Consider the following 22,498-nt stretch of genomic DNA (forward strand, 5'->3'; position numbering starts at 1 on the left):
CGACTTAAATTATAACATAAATACAACACAAATTTTGAATTGTAAATTTCGATTAAATACATTTATATATTTAAAGGATTTTGTAGAGTTATCAGTTATCATAATCTCAATTATATTTACGCTACTTTCAAAAAAACAAATTATTTTCAGAATATTAAATTTTCTAAACATTTATAAAACGGAGAAAAAGTTCGCTGCATCTAAGTTGAGTGGATGCTGTTACTCAATATATCAGGGTACTCTCCCGAACATTTTCTTCAAGAATTTATTTCGCCTCGGTGCAAACATGTGCTAGAAATACTTCGAAAGCAGAACTGTATTATCCCTATTATACGTTAAACAACGCAAATGCTTGCCAAACAGCTTACGGGGTCAATGAACTACGAGGTAACAATACAAAAATGTGTATGTTAAGCGTGTTCTCCTGAAACAAGGGTAGTGGTTCTGCCAAAAATGTATGTCGACCACATGCGCCGCCACGCCGGCGCCTCCGCCAGACTTGACCCCTGTCTGACGTCCTAAATATTGTTGCCAAATATATAATAAAATTGGGTTATGGATTACCTAGTGGTAATGACCGGGATACCAATAAATCTGATGGAGCCCAATGGAGCTTTTATTAAAGTACCTTTTCATATTTATTTGCCAAAGATGTAATCAATGCGTTGAGTGTTTTGTTGTATCAACTACCCCTACGTTCATTTTTATTTTATTAAATTTAAGTAGCAAATGTACAGTCTAATTGTTAGTAAGACTATCTATTAGTAAGAGTCAATTTCTAATAAAATAGGGGTCTTATCTAAGGTCGGCTACAAATATGTCGCTCCTGAGGACTATGTTAAGAATCATCACGCATGTAGTAGGTGTACCCTTAAAGGTAGGAGTTTAATATGGTAACGAGCTTTTACCCGTGGCTTCGCTCGCGTTACGAAGTAATATTTTCATCCCCTATTTTATCCCCTTGGGGGTAGAATTGATCAAAATCCTTTCTTAGCGGATGCCTACGTCATAACATCTACCTGCAATCCAAATTTCAGCCCGATCCGTCCAGTGGTTTGGGTTGTGCGTTGATAGATCACTATGTCAGTCAGTCACCTTTGAGTTATATATATTTAGATAGTATTTAATATGTATGATGGATGGATTCCATCCCTGACGACACCATTAAGAAGCTTAAGGTATTAGAAAAATATTATAATGGAACTATTTTGCTTATAAGACCGTGGTAAATAACAAAGAATGTTATAGTAAAGTAGGGTCTCAAGAAACAAATCCTTACATAAAAGCAAGATTGGATTCTTTTAAACTTGGGCGGTTTTCGACCCAGACGCGAAATCTATGCCGATCGTGTTCGCGGCATTACTGACATTGTTAGCGAGGGTTAAACATTGTTTCTTCCAGACATTGTTCTATAAAGTTGTTGCCAAATATCGGGAAATATATTTAGCACACATTTTATTTTACTGCTTTTGGAAACTTACACTAAGTGTCTGTAACATAATGTAGTGGCTCCGAATTCAAACACTTTACGAGTATGTTATTTAAAGTGTGTTAGTGTATCGTATTTATAAACGTCCGAGACTCTATTTTATAAGTACACAATACGAAAAACGGAGTTAAAACTGCCGAAATTGCGTCTTATATTGAGACAAAAATCTTTAATTTTTTTTTGTAAATTGTTTCGTTAAAATAGTAAAATATCTAAAATTTTATATCGTATTTTCATTAATTAACAATAGTATTCATAAACTTTATTCTAAGGTTAGAAGACTATTAGAAATTTCTTTCATATGAACTACATTTGGAGTAGTCTACATGTGAATTAGCCTACTAATAAATGTACTAACATTCCTCTACCAAACTTACGCATACAATTATAATAACATTAACTTCTAGGTAAATTAGCTTAGTGATGTATGAAGGATTCGTTACACATGCAGTACGATCGTGAGACGAGACTTTTAATTACGATCATCGCTACCAGCAGATATAGCACCCGTAAACAACGTTCGATTTCCCAGTTTCCACGTGAAATGAAATCAAATCTCTGCGGTTGAGGTGCGGGCAGAAATATACCGGCATATAAACGGATTGCACGTGATACTAGTACAGCTGAATAATCGAGTATCGGTCTATCGACTATCAAACTCGCAGAATATTACTGGTATTAGCGTATCGATATATATTGCATTTGCTTATTATTTTCTTATGACCACATCGAAAATTTTAACTACTACTCAGCAGCTACTCATCCCATGCTGTGTGTTCATCGGTATTGTGTGTTTATCTGATTTGTTGACATTCTGCGACCCATTCGCTATCTACATTCTATTTCATTTAAAACCCATATTTTCAATGGTAGACAGCTTAAAACACACCTCTATTTTATTTAGTTTTACCGTTATCATCTACCAAATAGTGACATCGGGAATTTTGTAACATTGAACACTTGAACACATTACTATCGACACTTTTATATATTTGTCCTATATTTACAACATATACAAATTTTATGAGCGCTTTGAGTCGCATCGATAAACCACTTTTACTAATATCGATAGGACCACAATATCAATTTTCCGACACCATCACTATACGAATAATAGCCGGGAAAAGCTTGCGAAGATTTTCCATTTCATGTTTGCAGACACGTCGACAGCCAATTTGCTGGATCCGGTGAGATATATTGCAATAAATAAGCCAGGTGCCAATATAAATTGTTATCGCTTATTGAAATGGATATCCACACGAAAAGGTTAAAGCGTTTAGGGTAAAAAGTGTTCCACACAAATCCTGATTTTAGATAATCGCTAGATTGAAATAACAGGTACTATGTTACGGAGTAAAGACGGATCGCTTTTTCCTTCTTGAGATGTTTGGTCTGGTGTATTGCATGTAACGTTATAATATTATAAGCTGAGCGCCAAAACTTGAGCAAAATATGTCAATCACATTAATTCTGTTAGTTCATTTATATAATTGCCTCCTTCAATTATTTGATATATAGGCGTAACTAGGTATATCACTTGATAAATTATATTCTGTCAAATATTATAATACATTACATCACTACAATATATTATTTATAATACATAGCATGTAATATATCTATGTTTCGAAATTGTTATAATAATTAGAACTTATGCAGGTAAAATGTCACCTTGTCTAGTTTTTAATTGTCTGAAATTAATTGCCGTAAGCACTTTTAAGTATGTGTTATAGACCATATACAAGTGAGTAAGGTTACAAAACAGCGGTAACAGAAATCATAGGCAGATAGAACATCGGCAATTTAGCCCTCAGGGGTAGCAATGTATCTGTGGCCGACCTCAGTTAGGATTACAGTCTTATCTGGCGTTGATTACAGATGTCAATGGGTGGCAGTGGTCACATACCATCAAATGTATTGCATGATCGTTTGCTTCTTCTATGTTATTATTTCATAGGATAATATTTGTCGGGGGCAGGTCTAGGCGTTGAAAGCGGATGACGTAATACCTGATGCTGGCGGCACCTGCACCGGACAACATTCCTTGTCGCCCCTACCTATTTCAATTACCTGCTCTTCCTATAAAAACGTTCGTAACATTGGATCATGACGCAATTGATTTGGATGCATCTTGGTGCACGGATCGCTGTCTGTTTCAATAGACTGTCCTAGCCCTCGCTATGGTTATTTTGCCATATAGTAGACTTTTAACTAATTTTATTAAATTATGTGAATGTGATGCCATATACTTGACCGACTGACTATGATAACTAATTTTATTATTACTGAATCACCGACTAACGTGTCCCTTTAATGTCCTAATCGGCTTTTCCCCACATATTGTTTAAATCGTACGTAATCTGTGTCACGCCTCGAATACAAATAAATAAAAAGTTTTCCGCATGACTTAGATCCTTGTTAGCACGGCACACCCAGACTTAATAAGTCGACTGCATATACAGTAGCTTCGTAATGAAGCAGCGAGGTGTTTGAAGCGTCCCTAAAGCGTACTCTCTTGTTTATTTTGCATAGAACCTTGTTTATCTTCCATTTCTACCGGATTGTTCTGCTTTTCTAGTGTTCTGCAGCTTCAGCCAGTGCTTACTTTGCAGATTATGCTACAAAAGTTAAAATCATTTTAATTCACTTAAACTAGATTTGTATTTTGAAAGGTCGAGGAGGTACCGATGTCACACGTATTTCTTGCATTTCGGTGGAAGAGTGTGGATGCCAGATGGCTTATATATCAAGTGACGATCTCACTCCTCCGAAGTGGCAACGCGTCTATGATCAGCATCAAATAGAACCCCTGTTCCATATAGACTTGGTTTCTGATGCCAATGGGCGACCTGCAATGGTCATTTATCAACAATTGAAATGAGTACCTATTCGCTACTTCAATGCGAATGGGCCACGCGCGTACTGCACGTTGATTTAACTACAACTCACGTGCGGCTCGCAGAATGCACGTGAGCTGCGCGCACGCAAATGGCGAGCATATATCATTCAAACAGCACTAGTGCGGTTCGCGCGAGGGCTTAATTTACCGTGCGCGGGGCATAGAAGCAACGCGTAAATAGTACATTATACTATATGCACTACAATACTTTGAAGGTGGTAAACCCTTTGTGGTTCGACTCCGGCGGCACCACCGCCACACCTATTTCTGCCTAATAACAGCCATGTTAAACGCTGCTGTGTTCTGATTTGAAGGGTTGTGGTTAGGGATACATACTTTTCCGAGGCGTTCCAGCTTAGTCCTCAGAAGTAGCTGCGCATCTGTGGCGGACCTCAGGTAGGAATATCTAATCCTATCTGGGGTTGATTATAGATGTCCATGGGCGACAGTAGCCACTTACCATCAAGTGGACTGCATGCTCGTCTGCCACTCCTATATTATTAAAAAAAATTACACCAGCAGCTCGTGAGCTTTTCGCAAACAAATGCATTCGTCAGATTTGTACGCTCCTTTCCGCATATATATTGTCCCAAAGTATTGACTACTCATCTACTATGTTATACATAAAACGACCCTTAGTTTAAATGGTCGTATTATCAATATCAATCAACGAGATAATGGCCCCTCTCGTGATAAATCGCTGGATAAACATTTTGTTTTCATTACCTATTAATGAAGCTTTTAATTGGGCAGATACAAAGTGGTATGAATTTTAAATTGTCTCTGGGGGCCTGTAGTATTAGCTCGCATGCCCGGGCAGTAGTTCACCGTGCATAAATCCCGCTTCCATTTCGTTATTACTTGGTTTCATGTACGGTATTACATCTGTTATAACGTGTGAAAATATTCAGTATGTATTACCCGACTGCGGGGGGCAATATTTTTCGAACGTGTTTATGTAGGCATATCTCATTTTTTGGCACGTCCAAACGGTTTGACGGATTTAACATAATTACGTGATGTTGTATCCGCCCAAATTGTGGAAGATATTTTAAGCAGGTCTTTTGTTTTTTAGAAAAAATAGAAAATTAAAAAAAAATAGAGAATTAAAAGAAATTATGAAAATTATAATTCATTGGAACTTGTTGAATTAATGTTGCATAGTGCTGGCCAGAAGTGACCTTTATTTCTCTAGATGTAGCCGTAGAAGGTTACAAAGGGATTAAGTTCAGAAGGGCAGCATCGTTATTTATCTACTGCTATTAACAATCGCGCTGACTGGGACAAAAGCTATTTTTTACAAGAGACCTATGTCCAGCCGTGATCTAAGGGTCCATAGGTTGATGGATATTATCTCATTCAGCATGAATACAATCTTCATCTGTTAATAGACTTATAAAGGGTTTTGTTCTTGATATGTAATATTTATCTAGATCTGTGTAATCTGTTTTATACATTTAAGAAATACTATTACAAAGGTAATAACAGTGCAAGAGTCCTCATTCAACTAACACTTAAATTATAAGCATATATAATATATTTTAAATAAAAAAAATGTAACGACAAAAGAAAAAAACTACTTTATTTAAGAAAATACCAACACACAGTACAATTGCAACCAGAGAAAATAAATTATTTACCAAACATTTTTGCATCATTTAGTAGACAGTTACGTGTAAGCGACAGCCCTACACGTTAAGGCTGCATCGCGCCAGCCCTACACCGTTCTCACGCTGCATCGTGCTTGCGCTGCATCGGGCCTTCGCGGAACGGCCAACGCTGACGAGGCGCGCAGGTGGCCGTCCCACGCGCGGGTGGCCGTCCCACGTACAGGTGGCCGTCCACCATGGAATCAGTTCACCTCCATCGCGGAAAGTGACTCGACCTATCCCATCAATTTATTTTTTTAATTTCATTTTTGTTAAAACTTGTGTAAAATTTGTGTTAAATTTAAATAAAAATTTAATTTGTTCGCGAAATAGACTGCAATTATTTCCTCGACGCCCAGCTCCCATAACTGGCGCAGTCGAAAGTTCCCGGTTTGTGCGTGTTTCGGACTATCGCAATTAAACGAGGAACCCATAAGTGGCGCAGAACCCATAACTGGCGCAGTCGAAAGTTCCCGGTTTGTGCGTGTTTCGGACTATCGCAATTAAACGAGGAACCCATAACTGGCGCAGTCGAAAGTTCCCGGTTTGTGCGTGTTTCGGACTATCGCAATTAAACGAGGAACCCATAAGTGGCGCAGAACCCATAACTGGCGCAATCGAAAGTTCCCGGTTTGTGCGTGTTTCGGACTATCGCTATTAAACGGGAAACCGAACCATTGAACGAGATCCGGACGTCGGGGAACCCTGCTCAGCTCGCTACATCCAAAAATCGATGTGCAAATACGAGATGAAGCTACTTCTGAGGCTCTACTGGAGCTTGACGATCAACACTATATACTATCTTTTCAAACCCCCACGAAAGTACAAACGCTATGTGGACAGGAACGCCATCAAATCATCGAGGGTAGTTTCCTTGCTACTATACCGAGAACCTGCAGCATCAGAACAACAGAATTCACTATCACCAACGTCAACGATATACTCCGTGGACAGCATTTCGAAATACTTACATTCACAAATTCTGAATTATTAGCCTTGTCATCTTCAAGGAATCGAAAAGCTCATTTCAACATAACTGCAATAGATCTTAATAAACTACATGTCATTGAAGACCAAATATCAATGGAAACTTCACCAAAAGTAACCGACGCCACTTCGATGAGTACTTACCATACTACTCTTCCTCTGTACCTGTTAATCCTACTGGGTACAATTGCTCTCGCTATTGCGTACATAAGGCGATACCGGCGAAATAGAAAATCAGAAGACATATCAAAATCGAATGTTGAAATATCTCTTCAACCGTGTGCAACCTCAAGTGAGCATCACTCGTCGACAGCTACACGAGAGGACAAGAAGGCCGCAATATTTGCACTAAACGTAGGCAAATAGTTGCTCAGCTGGGGCGGGAGAAGTTACGTGTAAGCGACAGCCCTACACGTTAAGGCTGCATCGCGCCAGCCCTACACCGTTCTCACGCTGCATCGTGCTTGCGCTGCATCGGGCCTTCGCGGAACGGCCAACGCTGACGAGGCGCGCAGGTGGCCGTCCCACGCGCGGGTGGCCGTCCCACGTACAGGTGGCCGTCCACCATGGAATCAGTTCACCTCCATCGCGGAAAGTGACTCGACCTATCCCATCAATTTATTTTTTTAATTTCATTTTTGTTAAAACTTGTGTAAAATTTGTGTTAAATTTAAATAAAAATTTAATTTGTTCGCGAAATAGACTGCAATTATTTCCTCGACGCCCAGCTCCCATAACTAGACAATCGCTTTTACCTATTATTATACAATCTTATTATGAAAATAAACAAATATAAAAGCACTACACAAATGAGTTTTAAATTGCAGCAGACGCTTGTAGCTTCAGCTGAGACCTGATAAAAAGTCCATGACAATGTTATTTTTCTAGGAACTACTTGTTTAAGTTGTTTAGTTTAAATCATATTTATCTACTAGCTCAGTTTAAACAGTGATAAATAAGAAAGTGGTCGACCTACTCGTATCTATGGATGAGGGTCCAAGCTTGAAATCTCTGATTTTTCAAAGTTATGTTTGTAGTACAACTTCATTATCACTTGTAATAAAGGGAAACATCGTGAGGAAATTATACGCCTGAGTTCCTTAAAGGAATTATCCAAGATGTGTGAAATCTGCCAATTCTACCACCTCACCCCTCTCGTTCTGAAGGGAGACTTGTGCCCAGCAGGACAGTGATGGGTGGACGAAAGCTTAGATTAAAATACGAGTTCACTTTTTTAGAATTACGAAATCTTTGGTACCAATGAATTGGAGTTCTCCAATCTTTCAATGTATGTACTACATAGCCCTTGGAAAATTCGTTTTCTTTAAAAGAAATAGTACCTACATGAAAACATGTTGTAATTGACAATTGGTGAGTGCCTCCTACACAACATATTTTGTGCGATATTTTTTTAATACTTACTACACTCTGTAAAATATAATTTTCATCCATTAAGCGAATAGGGAAGGTCGTCCTTAATTTGGACCTTAAACCATGAAGTACGGACACACGACCTAACTTGGCGTAACTATATGACTTGATAAATTATATTCTGTCAACTACGCCCAACGCTAAGTGCCAAACGCAAACTTTTTACAACAGTCAGTATTACGCTATACAAAACTACATCCGTACAACACAAATAAAGCTCCCAAAATAAGTCAATGACATTAATTTTGTTAGTTCATTTATATAATTGTCGCCTTCAATTATATGGTATATAGGCGTAACTAGATACATCACTTGATAAATTATATTCTGTCAACTACGCCCAACGCTAAGTGCCAAACGCAAACTTTTACAATAGTCAGTATTACGCTATACAAAACTACTTTCGCACATCACAAACTCACAAAATATTTCAATTAATTAAATTTTGATAGTTATTTTGGTATAATTAATTCCTTAAACTAATCAGTATATTTATGAGGATTTACAGGATAAAATGACAAATTAAATATAACTTTGATTTAAAAAAAAAAGTAGATAAAAATATCTTAATAGGCAGATAAAAGCTTATTTATACGTACGAATAATTTATGCAGTTAACTCATTTCCGCTAGTCTTTTGCGGTCTTACTTATTATCGTAAAGTGACAAATAAGGATTTAATAGAGAAAACGGCCTTTAGTGTCTTAGTTTTAAACTCTCTACGAAGAAAGTCTCTAGGGGTTTTGATATTAGCTCCTGTATTTATAATGCATTGCGGGCGCCGAGTGCCGGCTTTGTATTATCTGACTCTCCAAGCAATTGGTTAAAGAAGTCGCTTATGAAAATGGGAATGGAAATGGAATCAGTCTTCAACTGTTTTCTTTTTTAACGGAGTTTTATTTCAAATAATCTTCAGTAGTAATATAATCATTATACCAAAACCGACGCTCAATTTGTATTTGTTTTGGAAAACATCGGACAAAATTAGGATGTTGGTAGAAAAAAATAAAAATATTATGTTTTCTAGGTTTACGTAAAGTATCTTACAAAGGTACCTATATAAAAAATACGTAAACGACTTCTAAGATTTGCGTTCACGACAGGTAATTTATACTTACTCTAACAATAATTACTTAGAAATTATACACTTCCTACGTTTTTAATTAATCTGGAATGAGTAGATATGTATTGAAAGTCAGCATGGAAAAACAACAGTCACGAATTTAAAAAAGTAAATTTGCAAGGAATTCGTCACATTGAAAATGTCACGCGAAGAACTATTTCATGATAAAAGAATGAAAAATGTTATTTGTATCAATATACAGAATTTCTCAGAGAAATAATGAGACATGTTTCACTTGTCTATCCCAGTGACAGTCTATCTCAGTGTCTCTGTGACTGAGAAAAATTAGAACTGAGACATAAAACGAATTGTCAAATATATCTTAGAAGATCTCACTGGCGAGATATATAACATCGTGCTCGTCTGTGTTTTCGTTTTTTGTTATTATGAATGTATCAAGGTGGTTTTGTAAAGTGATAGAACCTGAGTTAATCGGGGAGGTACCACCGCCGAATTGCTTCAAGTTGGAAATAAGTGTTTATGTGTTCCAACTTGAAACAATTCTTGGGTTTCGGTGAAAGGGTACGTATATCGGCTCTCTGGATCCCCCAAACTTTCTTCTTATAGATGCCCATGCTGCATGGGCTTCTCTATTTCTTTCTTGATGGTATTTATGGACATACAGAAGATGGTATGGTATACAAGTATTACTTAATATGATTATTTTAAATTTTATCTTCTATACACTGGTGGTTGTATAAATTAGCGGACATGTTGATAACAACTGACATTCTGCACGATAAAGACTTCACTTACACATAAAAATACTATTTACATAGGGTACAATCGCCATATAACCCTCTACGAATTATGTCAATTTAAACATTTTGTTGGTGTTTTTATGATTATTTTTATAAACAGACAAATAGTTATTATACATTTTTTATAGATTCCTAAAGTAATAAAGATTTTCTGTTATTGAGACAACATTGTTCCGTATTTATATTCATAGTCGCAATGTTATAAATGTCTTCACAGATCTGTATTTGTTTTGTACCTAGCAGGTCTGTGTTTGTCTTAGTTTCTATTCAAAATTGTAATTTACTGTCCTATGTTCGCAGTTCCTGGGGCTGCTACAAAGTAATATGGTAGCCAACATGAGCCTGCAATACCGGCAGGTGACATTGTTCGCGCCCACTAACCAGGCGTTCCAGACATTCCACGGGAAGAAGGATGACTCTCTGGTCCTGTATCACATATGTAAGTAACAAGGAATTGTTTTCTGTACTTTGAATCTAAAACATACAAGACGACACAACATTTACGATACGACATCTTAGTATACACGCCACGGCGTCGTGTCGTGAAAACTGTTGATGTTCCCGATAGAACTGAATGGTCTCAGTATTTTCTGCATTTCTATTTCTTATTACGTATCTTCTTGATTCTGTATTTCAATCGCTCAATTTCTAGCCGTCTTTTCCTCTTACTGTAATTTATTTCTTAAATTTTAACGACATCGTATCGAAAACATCATGGAACATTGTGTAGTATTTTTAGGATGCACGCTAGACAACGTAAGTTACCAATGTTTTAGCTTTTATATGATATCTTTAGCTATATAATTAATCATTCCCATATAATATTCATCATGCAATTCCTGACGACTTGAACAATGAAAATCGTATTCACACATTTTTGTTCCTTAAGCAGATACGTGGCTATGCTATGATTTGATATGTGGCGCCGTCATCAACTTAAGTACTAAACTTGTAGAGCCCGCACAAATAAACTTGCAATATTCGACTGTGTACTGATATGCATTTGTTCAACAGCAAATCTAGCTACGTCACTGACAAATTTGGACTACGCGATATCCTCCGAGCTGGAGGGGAACCCGCCCCTATGGATAACACGTCGCCGCGACGCCATGCACGACGATATCTACGTCAACAACGCTAAGGTCCTCATCGCCAGGTCATACCAGGCCTCCAACAGGAATGGGAAACTTCAGGTGAGGAAAGTGTTCAATTTAAATTGAATAGTACTATAAATACCTACAGTGAAGGAAAACATCGTAAGGAAACCTGCATACCTGAGAGATTCATAAAAAAAACGAATCTCAAACGTAAGTGAAGTCTATCAATACGCACTTGGCCAGCGCGGTGTACTATGGCCTAATCCTTCTCATTATGAGAGGAGACCCGTGCCCAGCAGTGGGACAGTAATGGGTTGCTGATGCTGCTCCTGCTGATAAATACCTAATAATCGCTATTGAACCATTAAGGGGTTATTTTAAAGGCAATCATACAATTAGCATTGAAAAAGAATTCAAAAAATAATCAAAAAGTTAATGCTACGAAGTTAATGCTACACACAAGTACTATTTAAATTGAAAATTATCGGATTTTCCTATGTTCTTATTCCGATGAGTTTATCGGAATTCTGGTTTTTAAAACTAACGATTTTATAACACATTCCTGATTACTTTAAAAATAAAAACATCTTGATCACAAATCCAATCAGTGCAAAATATATTAAGAACATTGATCTCGAGTGCAGAGGAAAATGCAATTAGCATACGCGAACTAAAATAGGAACACGTTGATTAATTAAAAGGAAAGCTGGGTACTAATCGAGTTTATTCGTACACGATGATTACTTAACGCCCCTCGTCGACGGCACTACAACGTTGCATTACCGGTACGCCGCATTACTCACAAAGTTGTACGAGTGGCTGTGAGAGCTATGTTTTTGATATTTGCAAATGAATTCACCCCAAGCATATTATTCATGGTACGTGACCATGCGTCGTCTGTGGCCGGGATAGTCCTGCTTTAAGATAAGATCCTACGCTTCCCCAATGAAGGCAAAATCAAAAACTTCAGCTCCACAAAGTGATGATACCGACAAGTATAATAACACTGCCTAGATGTCACATTACATACTCATTACGTACCTAAAGACCTTAGCAGTTATGCTAGTTATCGCTGGAAACAATTTTATAAATTAAAAGAAAAGCTGGGTACTAATGGAGTTTTTTCGTACACGATGATTACATAAAGCCTCTCGAGTCGACGGCACTACAACGTTGCATTACCGGTACGCTGCATTACTCACGAAGTTGTACAAGTGGCTGTGAGAGCTATGTTTTTGATATTTGCAAATGAATTCACCCCAAGCATATGAATCAGGGTACGTCGTCTGTGGCCGGGATAGTCCTGCTTTAAGAGTAGATTCCACGCTAACCCCAACGAAGGCATATATAAAACAAATCAGCTCCACAAACTGACGAGATCGATAAGTATAAAAACACTGTCCCGATGTCACAGTACATACTTATTACGTACCTAAAGAAGCTATCAGTTATACTAGTTTTCGCTAGAAACACGTTGATTAATTAAAAGAAAAGCTGGTACTAATAGAGTTTATTCGTACACGATGATTACTTAACGCCCCTCGTCGACGGCACTACAACGTTGAATTACCGCTACGCCGCATTACTCACAAAGTTGTACGAGTGGCTGAGAGAGCTATGTTTTTGATATTTGCAAATGAATTCACCCCAAGCGTATTATTCATGGTACGTGACCACACGTCATTTTTGGACGGGACAGTCCTAATTTCAGGTTAGGTCCCCTGCTAAACTCCAACAAAAACAAAAATCAAACACATCTGCTCCACAAACTGACGAGACCGACAAGTATAAAAACACTACCTAGATGTAACATTACTTATGTATTACGTACCTATGAATCTTCGCAGTTAGGCTACTTTTCACTAGAAACACGTTGATTAATTAAAAGGAAAGCTGGGTACTAATCGAGTTTATTCGTACACGATGATTACTTAACGCCCCTCGTCGACGGCACTACAACGTTGCATTACCGGTACGCCGCATTACTCACAAAGTTGTACGAGTGGCTGTGAGAGCTATGTATTTGATATTTGCAAATGAATTCACCCCAAGCGTATTGTACGTGGTTGCTAAGACCACACGTATTTTAAGAACGGGATAGTCTTGCTTTATGATTTGATGTCCCGCTACCCCAACGAAGGCAAATATCAAACACATCAGCTTCACAAACTGACGAGACCTAATAGTACACAAACCCTGTCTCGATGTTACATTACATACTCATTACGCACCTAAAGAAGCTATCAGTTATACTAGTTTTCGCTAGAAACACGTTGATTAATTAAAAGGAAAGCTGGGTACTAATTGAGTTTTTTCGTACACGATGATTACATAACGCCTCTCGAGTCGACGGCACTACAACGTTGCATTACCGGTACGCCGCATTACACACAAACTTGTACGAGTGGCTGTGAGAGCTATGTTTTTGATATTTGCAAATGAATTCACCCCAAGCGTATTATGTATGCTTGGCATGACCACATGTCTTCTTTAGGCGGGACAGTCCCGCTTTCAGGTTACATGTCCCGTTATCCCCAACGAAGGCAAAAATGTCTCGTTTTCTCATATACATCAATGTTATCACGAAGGTCCCCAATAAACATACTAAAATTAGTTTGTCTGCTAATGTCCTAAATCGTTACCTACTTAAGAAATAACTCCTTCCTTTTTAACAAAGAGTAGTCAAATACCAATAACTTTTTTTTTTCTACAACATTCTGCAGGCGTCCTGTTCTAGTGAGAAAAATACATGGTCACTTTATGCATAGCATAAGTCTGCTTTTAACATGAAATATTTCCTAGAAACCTACAAGCCTACTGACGTAAGCTGGTTTCATACACGGATGCTAATTAGCAGGATGTTTTCAGTTTGTAGGTATTTATGTGTATGTGGAATAACAAATACCCAATTTATGTAAGGTAATTATGTCGTATGCCAGGGTAAAAGATACAAGTTTAGAATATTGTGCAATAAATGTATTCTGCAATAAATGTGACTGGTTCTGTTAACGTAATAATTTATTTTGTAAGGATGAAGTAGTAAACAAGTAAGCCATCTAAGTTTTTTTTTTTATATAATATATTTTTTTTATATATTATATATTATATAATATTTTTTTTATATAATATATAATAAGAGTAGCAGACGAGCATGCAGTCCACCTGATGGTAAGTGGCTACTGCCGCCCATGGACATCTGTAATCAACCCCAGATAGGATTAGATATTCCTACCTGAGGTCGGCCACAGATGCGCCGCTACCCCTGAGGACTAAGCTGGAACGCCTCGGAAAAGTCTGTCTCCCTTACCACACCCTTCAAACCGGAACACAGCAGCGCTTAACACTGCTGTTATTAGGTAGAAATAGGTGTGGCGGTGGTGCCGCCGGAGTCGAACCACAAAGAGTTCTACCACCTTCAAAAGTCCATCTAAGTAAGCGGTTCTCCTAAAACCGACTAAAGATTTGATAAGGGGAATTGAGATTATCACCTCTTATGTAATTCAGCTGGCATTCACACTCTTCAACCGAGTCACAAGAACTGTCTCAGCCTAAAATTAAATTTGTGACAAAACTTCTATTTAACATTGTTAATATAAGATGCATTTTTGTGGACAATTTATTATAAATTATTACCTACAAAATAATTATACATATCATATAATCAGACGTAGTTTTCTCAATGACAACTAATCTTTTAACTTTCATATTTAGTTCAGTACTCTTAGTATGAGTTTTTTCGTTTTTACAAAAATAACTGTTTTTGTACGTATTTCCCATATATTTCCAATCAGTTCTGATACAGTCTACTGAGGGCGCTGATTGGAAATGTATGGGCAAATACGTAAACAAATACAAAAACAGTCATAAATCATTTTTGTAACAACTTAAAAACTCATACACCCTTAGTATCACAGTTCTATCATTGCATTTTGTTTCAGGTGTTGCACGTAATAGACCAAGTGTTGCAGCCTCTCCAGCCACACGGGCCCAGCGCCATTGGCACGCCAGTGTACAACCCTAATGCATTTCAATTTCTGGAACATTCCGACGTGTTCGATATAGGACCACACAGATTGAGGTAAACGGATTAACTAACCTAGTTTGCATGGTAATGGCGTCTTAAGGTTCAAACAATCTGATATTCCAACATGCCCTGATTGCGTTTTAAAGGTAGAGTTCAAAGGTTTATTAAAAGATAATATTTTAAGGGTTTACTCGATTCAAACGAAATTCAACTATAATTATATTTTTTCTATTTATTATTGAACACTAAGCCTTTTAATAGCTTTGTGAGAGCTATGATTAAAGAGCTATGAAACGAATTAAATGGATACCAAACAAAAGAAAACAATAAACTGAACTCTTCTCTATGTCTATTGATAAGGAAGGATTAAATCATTTTGCTAATTAATTTCAATCTCTAATACGATAATTCAATAAATAATCGACTTGAAACACTCTCCGGAGGACTGAATTAAAATATCTAGAAGATAAGTAATCATTTAAGCAATTCACCGTAATCTCTGGGGCTTCGCGATATAAAAATCTCATAAAATATCTCGTTAACTGGCAAGTGGCTCCAGGGCTATGAAAATTGAAGATAATCTTAACGTCATTTCTGTAGAATAAGGTAAAAAACAATGGCCACTTTGCTGGAAATGAAGTTTGTGGGTCTTTATCGTTATTAACAGGTGAAATTGTAAGAGAATCACTCTAAGGGTTCCACTAGAGATGTGCGAGGAAGCCGACAAATAGACCAATAAGATCGCTTCATTTTTATTGTTGCAAAACTTCGCTACTTCGCACATGTCTAATAGAAATAAACCATTGTATCTTGATCTAGTAAGAAAGCTTACTGTGCTTAGTACTTTTACCTCACGTCATAAAAATATAATTTTAACTTTGTTTTTAAGGACATAAAATTTACGCACGCATGTGACGAGATATTTTTTTAGGATAATATTCTAAATTATAAACTCCTCTTACTCAGAGAGTAGACCCGTAGAACAATAATTGGTTAACTACCCCCTATAAACTACAATCGAGTACTAAGATCTCCATACTGAAATTCTAATAACAGTGGAATGTTTGTATAATTAGGTGTTCGCGTGTTCAATTAGATTGGCGCAACTATAAAATTAGCAGCCATTCAGCTGCAAAGCTTAACTGAATAGCAATGCATTTTACAGCCCCCGAGAGTCGTCGGGAGTCGATAATGGCCGGCCCGTAATCAGTTAATGTTGTCCGTGATTTAGGAGCTGCAGATATGGTTTTATCAACTACAAAACACTTTATGTTCACTTCTGTACCTATATACTTATAACTGAAGCATTGAGTCTAAGCTTTACCATACTAATTTCATCAATAAATACTTAATTTTTTCGTTTTTCTTAGTTTATGTAAAACGAAAATATTATCCTATTTATAAATGTACATCAAAGAACTATTTATAAGCTGAAATCAATAAAACAAATTTTAAAAAGTAGTAAAATAATTTTTCAATAACTATGTCTACGTATTATATTTTAAACAATTATGTACACTATTTTAAATGCAGTGAATAAAATGCTTATAATATTCTATACCAAATCTCTAAGAATGTTAACATAATTATATGTTCGCGTGTTTCAATCACAACGGGTCAACTTTAAAATAAATTACAGCTAATGAGGCTCGGCACTTAACTGAATGGCTAACTCTCTAACGATATGGCTACTCGATGGCTATGGTGTTATCGGCTACCATTATTAGTAATTTAGAACTTCTATATAGAAACTTTATTTTGTCACGCGGGTTCGTGCCCGCGTGCGTGTTTTATCTGCATGCGTGAATTAACTCATTGTAGTCTTTCCGCACCCCGCGTGTGTTTTATTTAGACGACAGGAAAAGTATCTGTCAAACTATAGTTTACGAGTGGCATACATGCGGACCAACCGCTGGAGAGTAGAAACTCTCGTGACAGGAAAAGACATTTTTAGACATACCTATATCGCCTAATATACCTTAGATATCGCGTAATATATCTCCTATGTATTTTCGATCTTAATATAATATTCTTAAAACTTTAATATCGAATATGTAGATTTTGGTTATATTATTATGTATATTATAAAATGTTGAATAGGTATGTACAAAGTACACATTTATCATGAGATATCAACCACATTTGCCGTCATCGTACCTCACGACTAACGCCTTTATAAATAAAATACATAAATCGGGACTCCAAAAACCTATTATGCTAAAATTCATTATGATTTTTATGAACAGTCTTAAGTACCTAAATTCAAAAATGTCTGTAAAATTAACAAAATATTAGCAGTAATGGAAAAGCGATGATGCGATAAAGAATTTGAGCAAACTCATATTTTAAGTCAACTAAACTTCGTTAAGCACACTAAACCTTATCTGAAAATTGTAATGAATTTACATTAACTTAATAGAATTCTTAGGAAGAATGTAGATTAATCTTTTAAGTGGACCATTTTTGCTCACTTTGCATTACGGTTCATAGATTAAATATCGTTCGTAATTTTTTTTACCAAGGTTCATATTTTAAATTCGTCTTTACCTTATTAATCGAATTTAGGTATATTTTTTACTCATTCATAAACATACTAAACAGAAACAATTTCAATTGCTTAGGAGATCATAAGTAATATATTGTGAAAAACTTCCGTATTTAACTTGAAAATAAATCCGTTAAAGTAGGAATGGGTAATGCCATAAAATATGACTAAATATATACCATAAATAATATTTAAATATACAGTCATATCTTATGAATTTGTAGATGGCGTGTATTATTAATTATACGTACAATACTATTATGCCGAAATTAATGCGAAATTAATATTAAACTTACGTAAAGTAGAACACATTTCCACTGCCTATATACCTACATGAGCAATGAAGGAATAGTTTACTCCATTCCTTTCACATACGAAATATGATAGAAAGGGGCCGTTTTGGATAAGACGGTTGATGTGATAATAATAAATTACATCTTAGTGTAATATTACAGGTCGTTCCGTCAGAAGGTAAACCAGCTACAAAAGAAGGAAGTTTTCAATGCGGATGGCAGGCACACGTTCTTCATCCCAGTTGACGAGGGTTTTAAGGTAAACTTGTATATCGACTGAAATGAAATATCGGTGCTATTAAGGATTTGCAATGAGAAATGAAGGAGGCGCTTTAAATAAAATTTTTCATGTTAAGGGTAGTCATGAGATGAGAGAACAATAATACTGCGACAGAAATAAATAAAATAATTGCTGTCTTTACTTTAATGTTTAATCTTAGTTGCGTTTTATCAAAACACAAAGATCAGTCGAAAGTTCTATACGTAAGAATGTCTGCGTTTTGTCAGAACAGAATTAAGAAATTTTGAAAACTATTTAATCTTTATGGACTTTAGGGACTTTTACGAAAATACGTAGGACCTTACAAGGAGTGACAATTGGACCTATTTTTATTTTGCTCATTTATAATAAGAAATATATTTTCACAGCCGAGAACAAGATCCGACTTAATAGACGGGAAGGTGATCGACGGTCACGTGATCCCACAACACGTCTTGTTCACTCAGGCCACCGACGACGCAGATGAGTTCGAATCGATGGCATTCAGCGATAATGTCAAAGTCATCATATCCTTCAGCACCACTAAGAACGGAAAAGAAGAGATTAGTAAGTAATCTTAAATAATAACTTATCATTCGACAGGTTACAGTTGCAAGGCACTATGGCATATGTAAAGTAATACAAAACAAATCTGCTATAGTTACAAGGTCGATGGCAAGAACGATGGTGATGGTGATAAACTTATGAGGCATTTACAGTACCTACTTTGAGTTTTCTTATACATGATAAATATCTTGGGTACAAAAAGTAAAAATATGCACGAGAAGTCGTTTCGAATCATATAAATACTGCATTAATTAAAAAGTCAATGAATTTATTAAATTTCACAATATCTCATAAAGTTAAAATGCAATGAATATAAAGTAAGACCAATCTTGCCTGAAACAACAAAATTGAGTTAACCGAAGCACTAGAAGCCATTGCAAATACAAAAGGTGAAGTACAAAATTATGAGAAAAGTAGGTATGATGCAGGTAAAACTAGCTAAGTTGAGGCCACGTAATTTAATATTCTAGAAGGGCAGCTAAGCTTAGACATTTTACAATAGTCTTACCCTTTTAGGATCTAATCACATTCGCGATTTGTGAAGCGCAGTCGAACACTAGTTTATTTAAAACTTGCAATATTGCACGACGGCAGCGGATTTACACATTTGCCGCCCGTATTCAAATTTTATTTAGCCAGACCAAATACGATCGCGGGTCAATACAATCCCTAATTGCCGTACCCTATTATCAGCAAGGACGTCAACAGTTTAATTCTTCTTTGAAATTTATTGGCAAAAAAAAAGATTGTACAAGATTTGCTGGTCATACAAACCTGCCGCCCTAGGTTCCAGCTTACTCAGGCTATTAGCAAATGTGGCTCCATGAAGGTGAATGCGATAGTAATACGAGAACGTGGTCAAAAGGTAATCCGGTTTAAACTAGGAAGATAAAAGAACTGGGAACTTTGGAGACTTATCACAGTCGTGATTTGCAGCGTATTTCATTGGAGATGACCAGTATACGTGCCCGCAGCGAAAACGTCGCGGTTGCGCAACTCATCGTATAGGTACACTGATTATTTTCTAATCATCTACAATAGTTGCAGGTAGATACTTAGTGGAGAGCGTGTTATTAAGCCTGCGACATATACATTCAGGTGTTTTTCACTGCCCGTCTCATTCTAAAGTTATCCAAAATTAAAATTTATTAAGTAGCAAAAAAGATTCATTAAATCAATAAAATTTCAAATTAAAATAAGCTGAGAAATAAATACATCCCATTGTGTAATTAATTTCTCTAAATTATTCAATTACAAATGAAACGATAATTCAAATTGTGTACCCTTTGTGAAAATAATTTCTCTCAAAATATGTCTGAAAGTATGTTTCTTGCGATGGATTCAGCCTTTAGACGTTGGAAATGCCATTATAATTATGAAAACAAAGGGTTGTTTTAATTAGTACCAACATTTACGGACTCTTAAAAGCATTCGTACTAAATGAAATCATTTATGCTGATTCATATCTGGTCTTCTGCATACAGTCCTTTTATACGGTGGTGCAATAGAAGATTTCCTTTGCTCAGAAACCGAGTCCCGTGTGACATTAAATACATGTATAGCGTTGCAACCTCTCTTGATAATTTAAACATGTACGTCGATTTAATCACGGAATATTCCCGTGAGTCTATTCTGTACTCGTGACTCAATAATTCTGTACTGTTTCGTTTACTTTCAATTGCAACATCAGTATCTGGGACAAAAATATGGTTCTTCAACAGATTTGACTTGGCTGTTACCTGGCTGTAAGCCACAGCTGGGAAAAATCTCTTTGTAATTCGAATAAGACTAGAATGTACTCCAACATGACGGTTTAACGAATAGCACGAATTAACTGTCAATCCGATAGACTCGCCTATAGAATTCTTTTAGGCCTCTAACGAGGACTATTCGAATTCTGTGCTACGAAATATTATTATGTACGTAGAATATCTTTGTCCTGCACAGCTACGAATATGTCAAAAATACGAAATTGTGTATGCAACGTCGCCATTGTATAAAAGATTTCGATGTTGCCAAATTCGTTACATATAGAGATTTTTTGGTATATTCGATATATTTATATTTAAATATAATATATATATAATAAAATTTGAATATGTACGTTGTGTTACGTATTAAATTATTTTAAATTGGAGACATTCACCTGGTTAAAATAGATATACAAACAGAAACATTTGAATTTGGCCAACTCATTGCATGTTTCATAGTCGATTTTCTTGTAGACTAACGCCAGGATGCTTGTTACTTCGAAGAGTTTCGGAGGAACTTACTTTAGAGTTAAGAGTAAAGTTTTGCGAATAATAAGACTGGGGTAATCGTTTCTTAACGGTGTTTTTATGTACGCAAATATTTTCATAACATGGTAAAGGTCATTCACATAGAACAAGTACACAAACTGAAAAATCTAAAGTTCCAATTCGTTGCAGAATAAAACAGAGCGCATCAATTGTTCCAAAAGGTCCATGAAGTAGCATCCTGAGAATGTTTCAAACGAGAGCTATTCTCATATTTTGTACTAGCTCTTACACCTGTGCGTTTAGATCTCACTCTTTTGCACATTCATATGTAATGTCGTATTATTTGTGTTAATATGAAATCATGTATTTCTCATCGTTCTAATGGTCAAATATTTAACAGCTTACGTGAAATCCAACACTGTTGCTGGCGACGCTAAGCACAGTCGGGGAGTGGTGCTGGCCGACATTGTGAGAGCCAACATACCCGTGAAGAACGGCGTGGTCCATCTCATCCAACGGCCCCTCATGGTGGTCGACACCACTGTCATTGATTTCTTAAAGGTGAGTTCGATCTGATTGATACATGAATTTACATGAAATAGTCTTTTCTTAGACAATTAATATAATTTGAGAAAAGCCCAGGTTTAAATTTTATTCAAGCCCAGGTAAAATTAAATTGTTTAATTATTATTATTATATTGACATCGAAACTTACGTCTACATTATGATGTTATTCTAATAGTCTGCATGACTCTATTTTAGTTTTTCTATTTAAAATACTACTTTAACATCAATAGGATTTATTTCTAATTTATATAAAATCTCATCAAAATTAGGTACTATTCTAATAGAAAAATTCTCAGGATTTAGATTAAGCGAGAAAAATTACGTAGTCACTTTATTATGTGTAATGGCTTCGTCTAGCCGAGCTAAAGGATCTTGTCCTGTGCCAATATTCCGAGTTAAATCTAATTGGGTTTAGTGCCTTGCTATGATATCACTTACCACAAAGTTTCAAATTACATAACTTAACAGAAATGAACTTTTGCGAGTATGTAGATCATTTTTAAGATCTCTGTTGACGTCTAAAAAACGTCTAAGCTCTTTAAGTACGGTGGTCGCCGTTAGAACTTTC

The 22,498-nt window shown here is 36.3% G+C and overlaps 1 protein-coding gene across 2 annotated transcripts in view; it reads left to right on the plus strand.

Annotated features, from left to right (window-relative positions):
- Fas1 (fasciclin 1 Fas1 domain-containing) overlaps positions 1-22,498 on the plus strand; it is an 86,607-nt gene that overhangs the window by 48,364 nt on the left and 15,745 nt on the right. Inside the window, exons 2-8 of one of the 2 annotated variants that reach the window (XM_073084018.1) lie at positions 10,639-10,777; positions 11,353-11,531; positions 15,374-15,513; positions 18,460-18,556; positions 18,946-19,123; positions 20,060-20,131; positions 21,764-21,924. In XM_073084018.1, coding sequence (XP_072940119.1) covers positions 10,639-10,777; positions 11,353-11,531; positions 15,374-15,513; positions 18,460-18,556; positions 18,946-19,123; positions 20,060-20,131; positions 21,764-21,924 — 966 coding nt within the window. The remainder of the gene's footprint in view (positions 1-10,638; positions 10,778-11,352; positions 11,532-15,373; positions 15,514-18,459; positions 18,557-18,945; positions 19,124-20,059; positions 20,132-21,763; positions 21,925-22,498) is intronic. The other variant, XM_073084019.1, reaches the window with a different exon arrangement.

The sequence above is a fragment of the Epargyreus clarus genome, unplaced genomic scaffold, assembly GCF_041222505.1.
Source record: "Epargyreus clarus isolate Ecla_fem2 unplaced genomic scaffold, WU_Ecla_fem_2.2 ptg000019l, whole genome shotgun sequence".
NCBI lineage: Eukaryota > Metazoa > Arthropoda > Insecta > Lepidoptera > Hesperiidae > Epargyreus > Epargyreus clarus.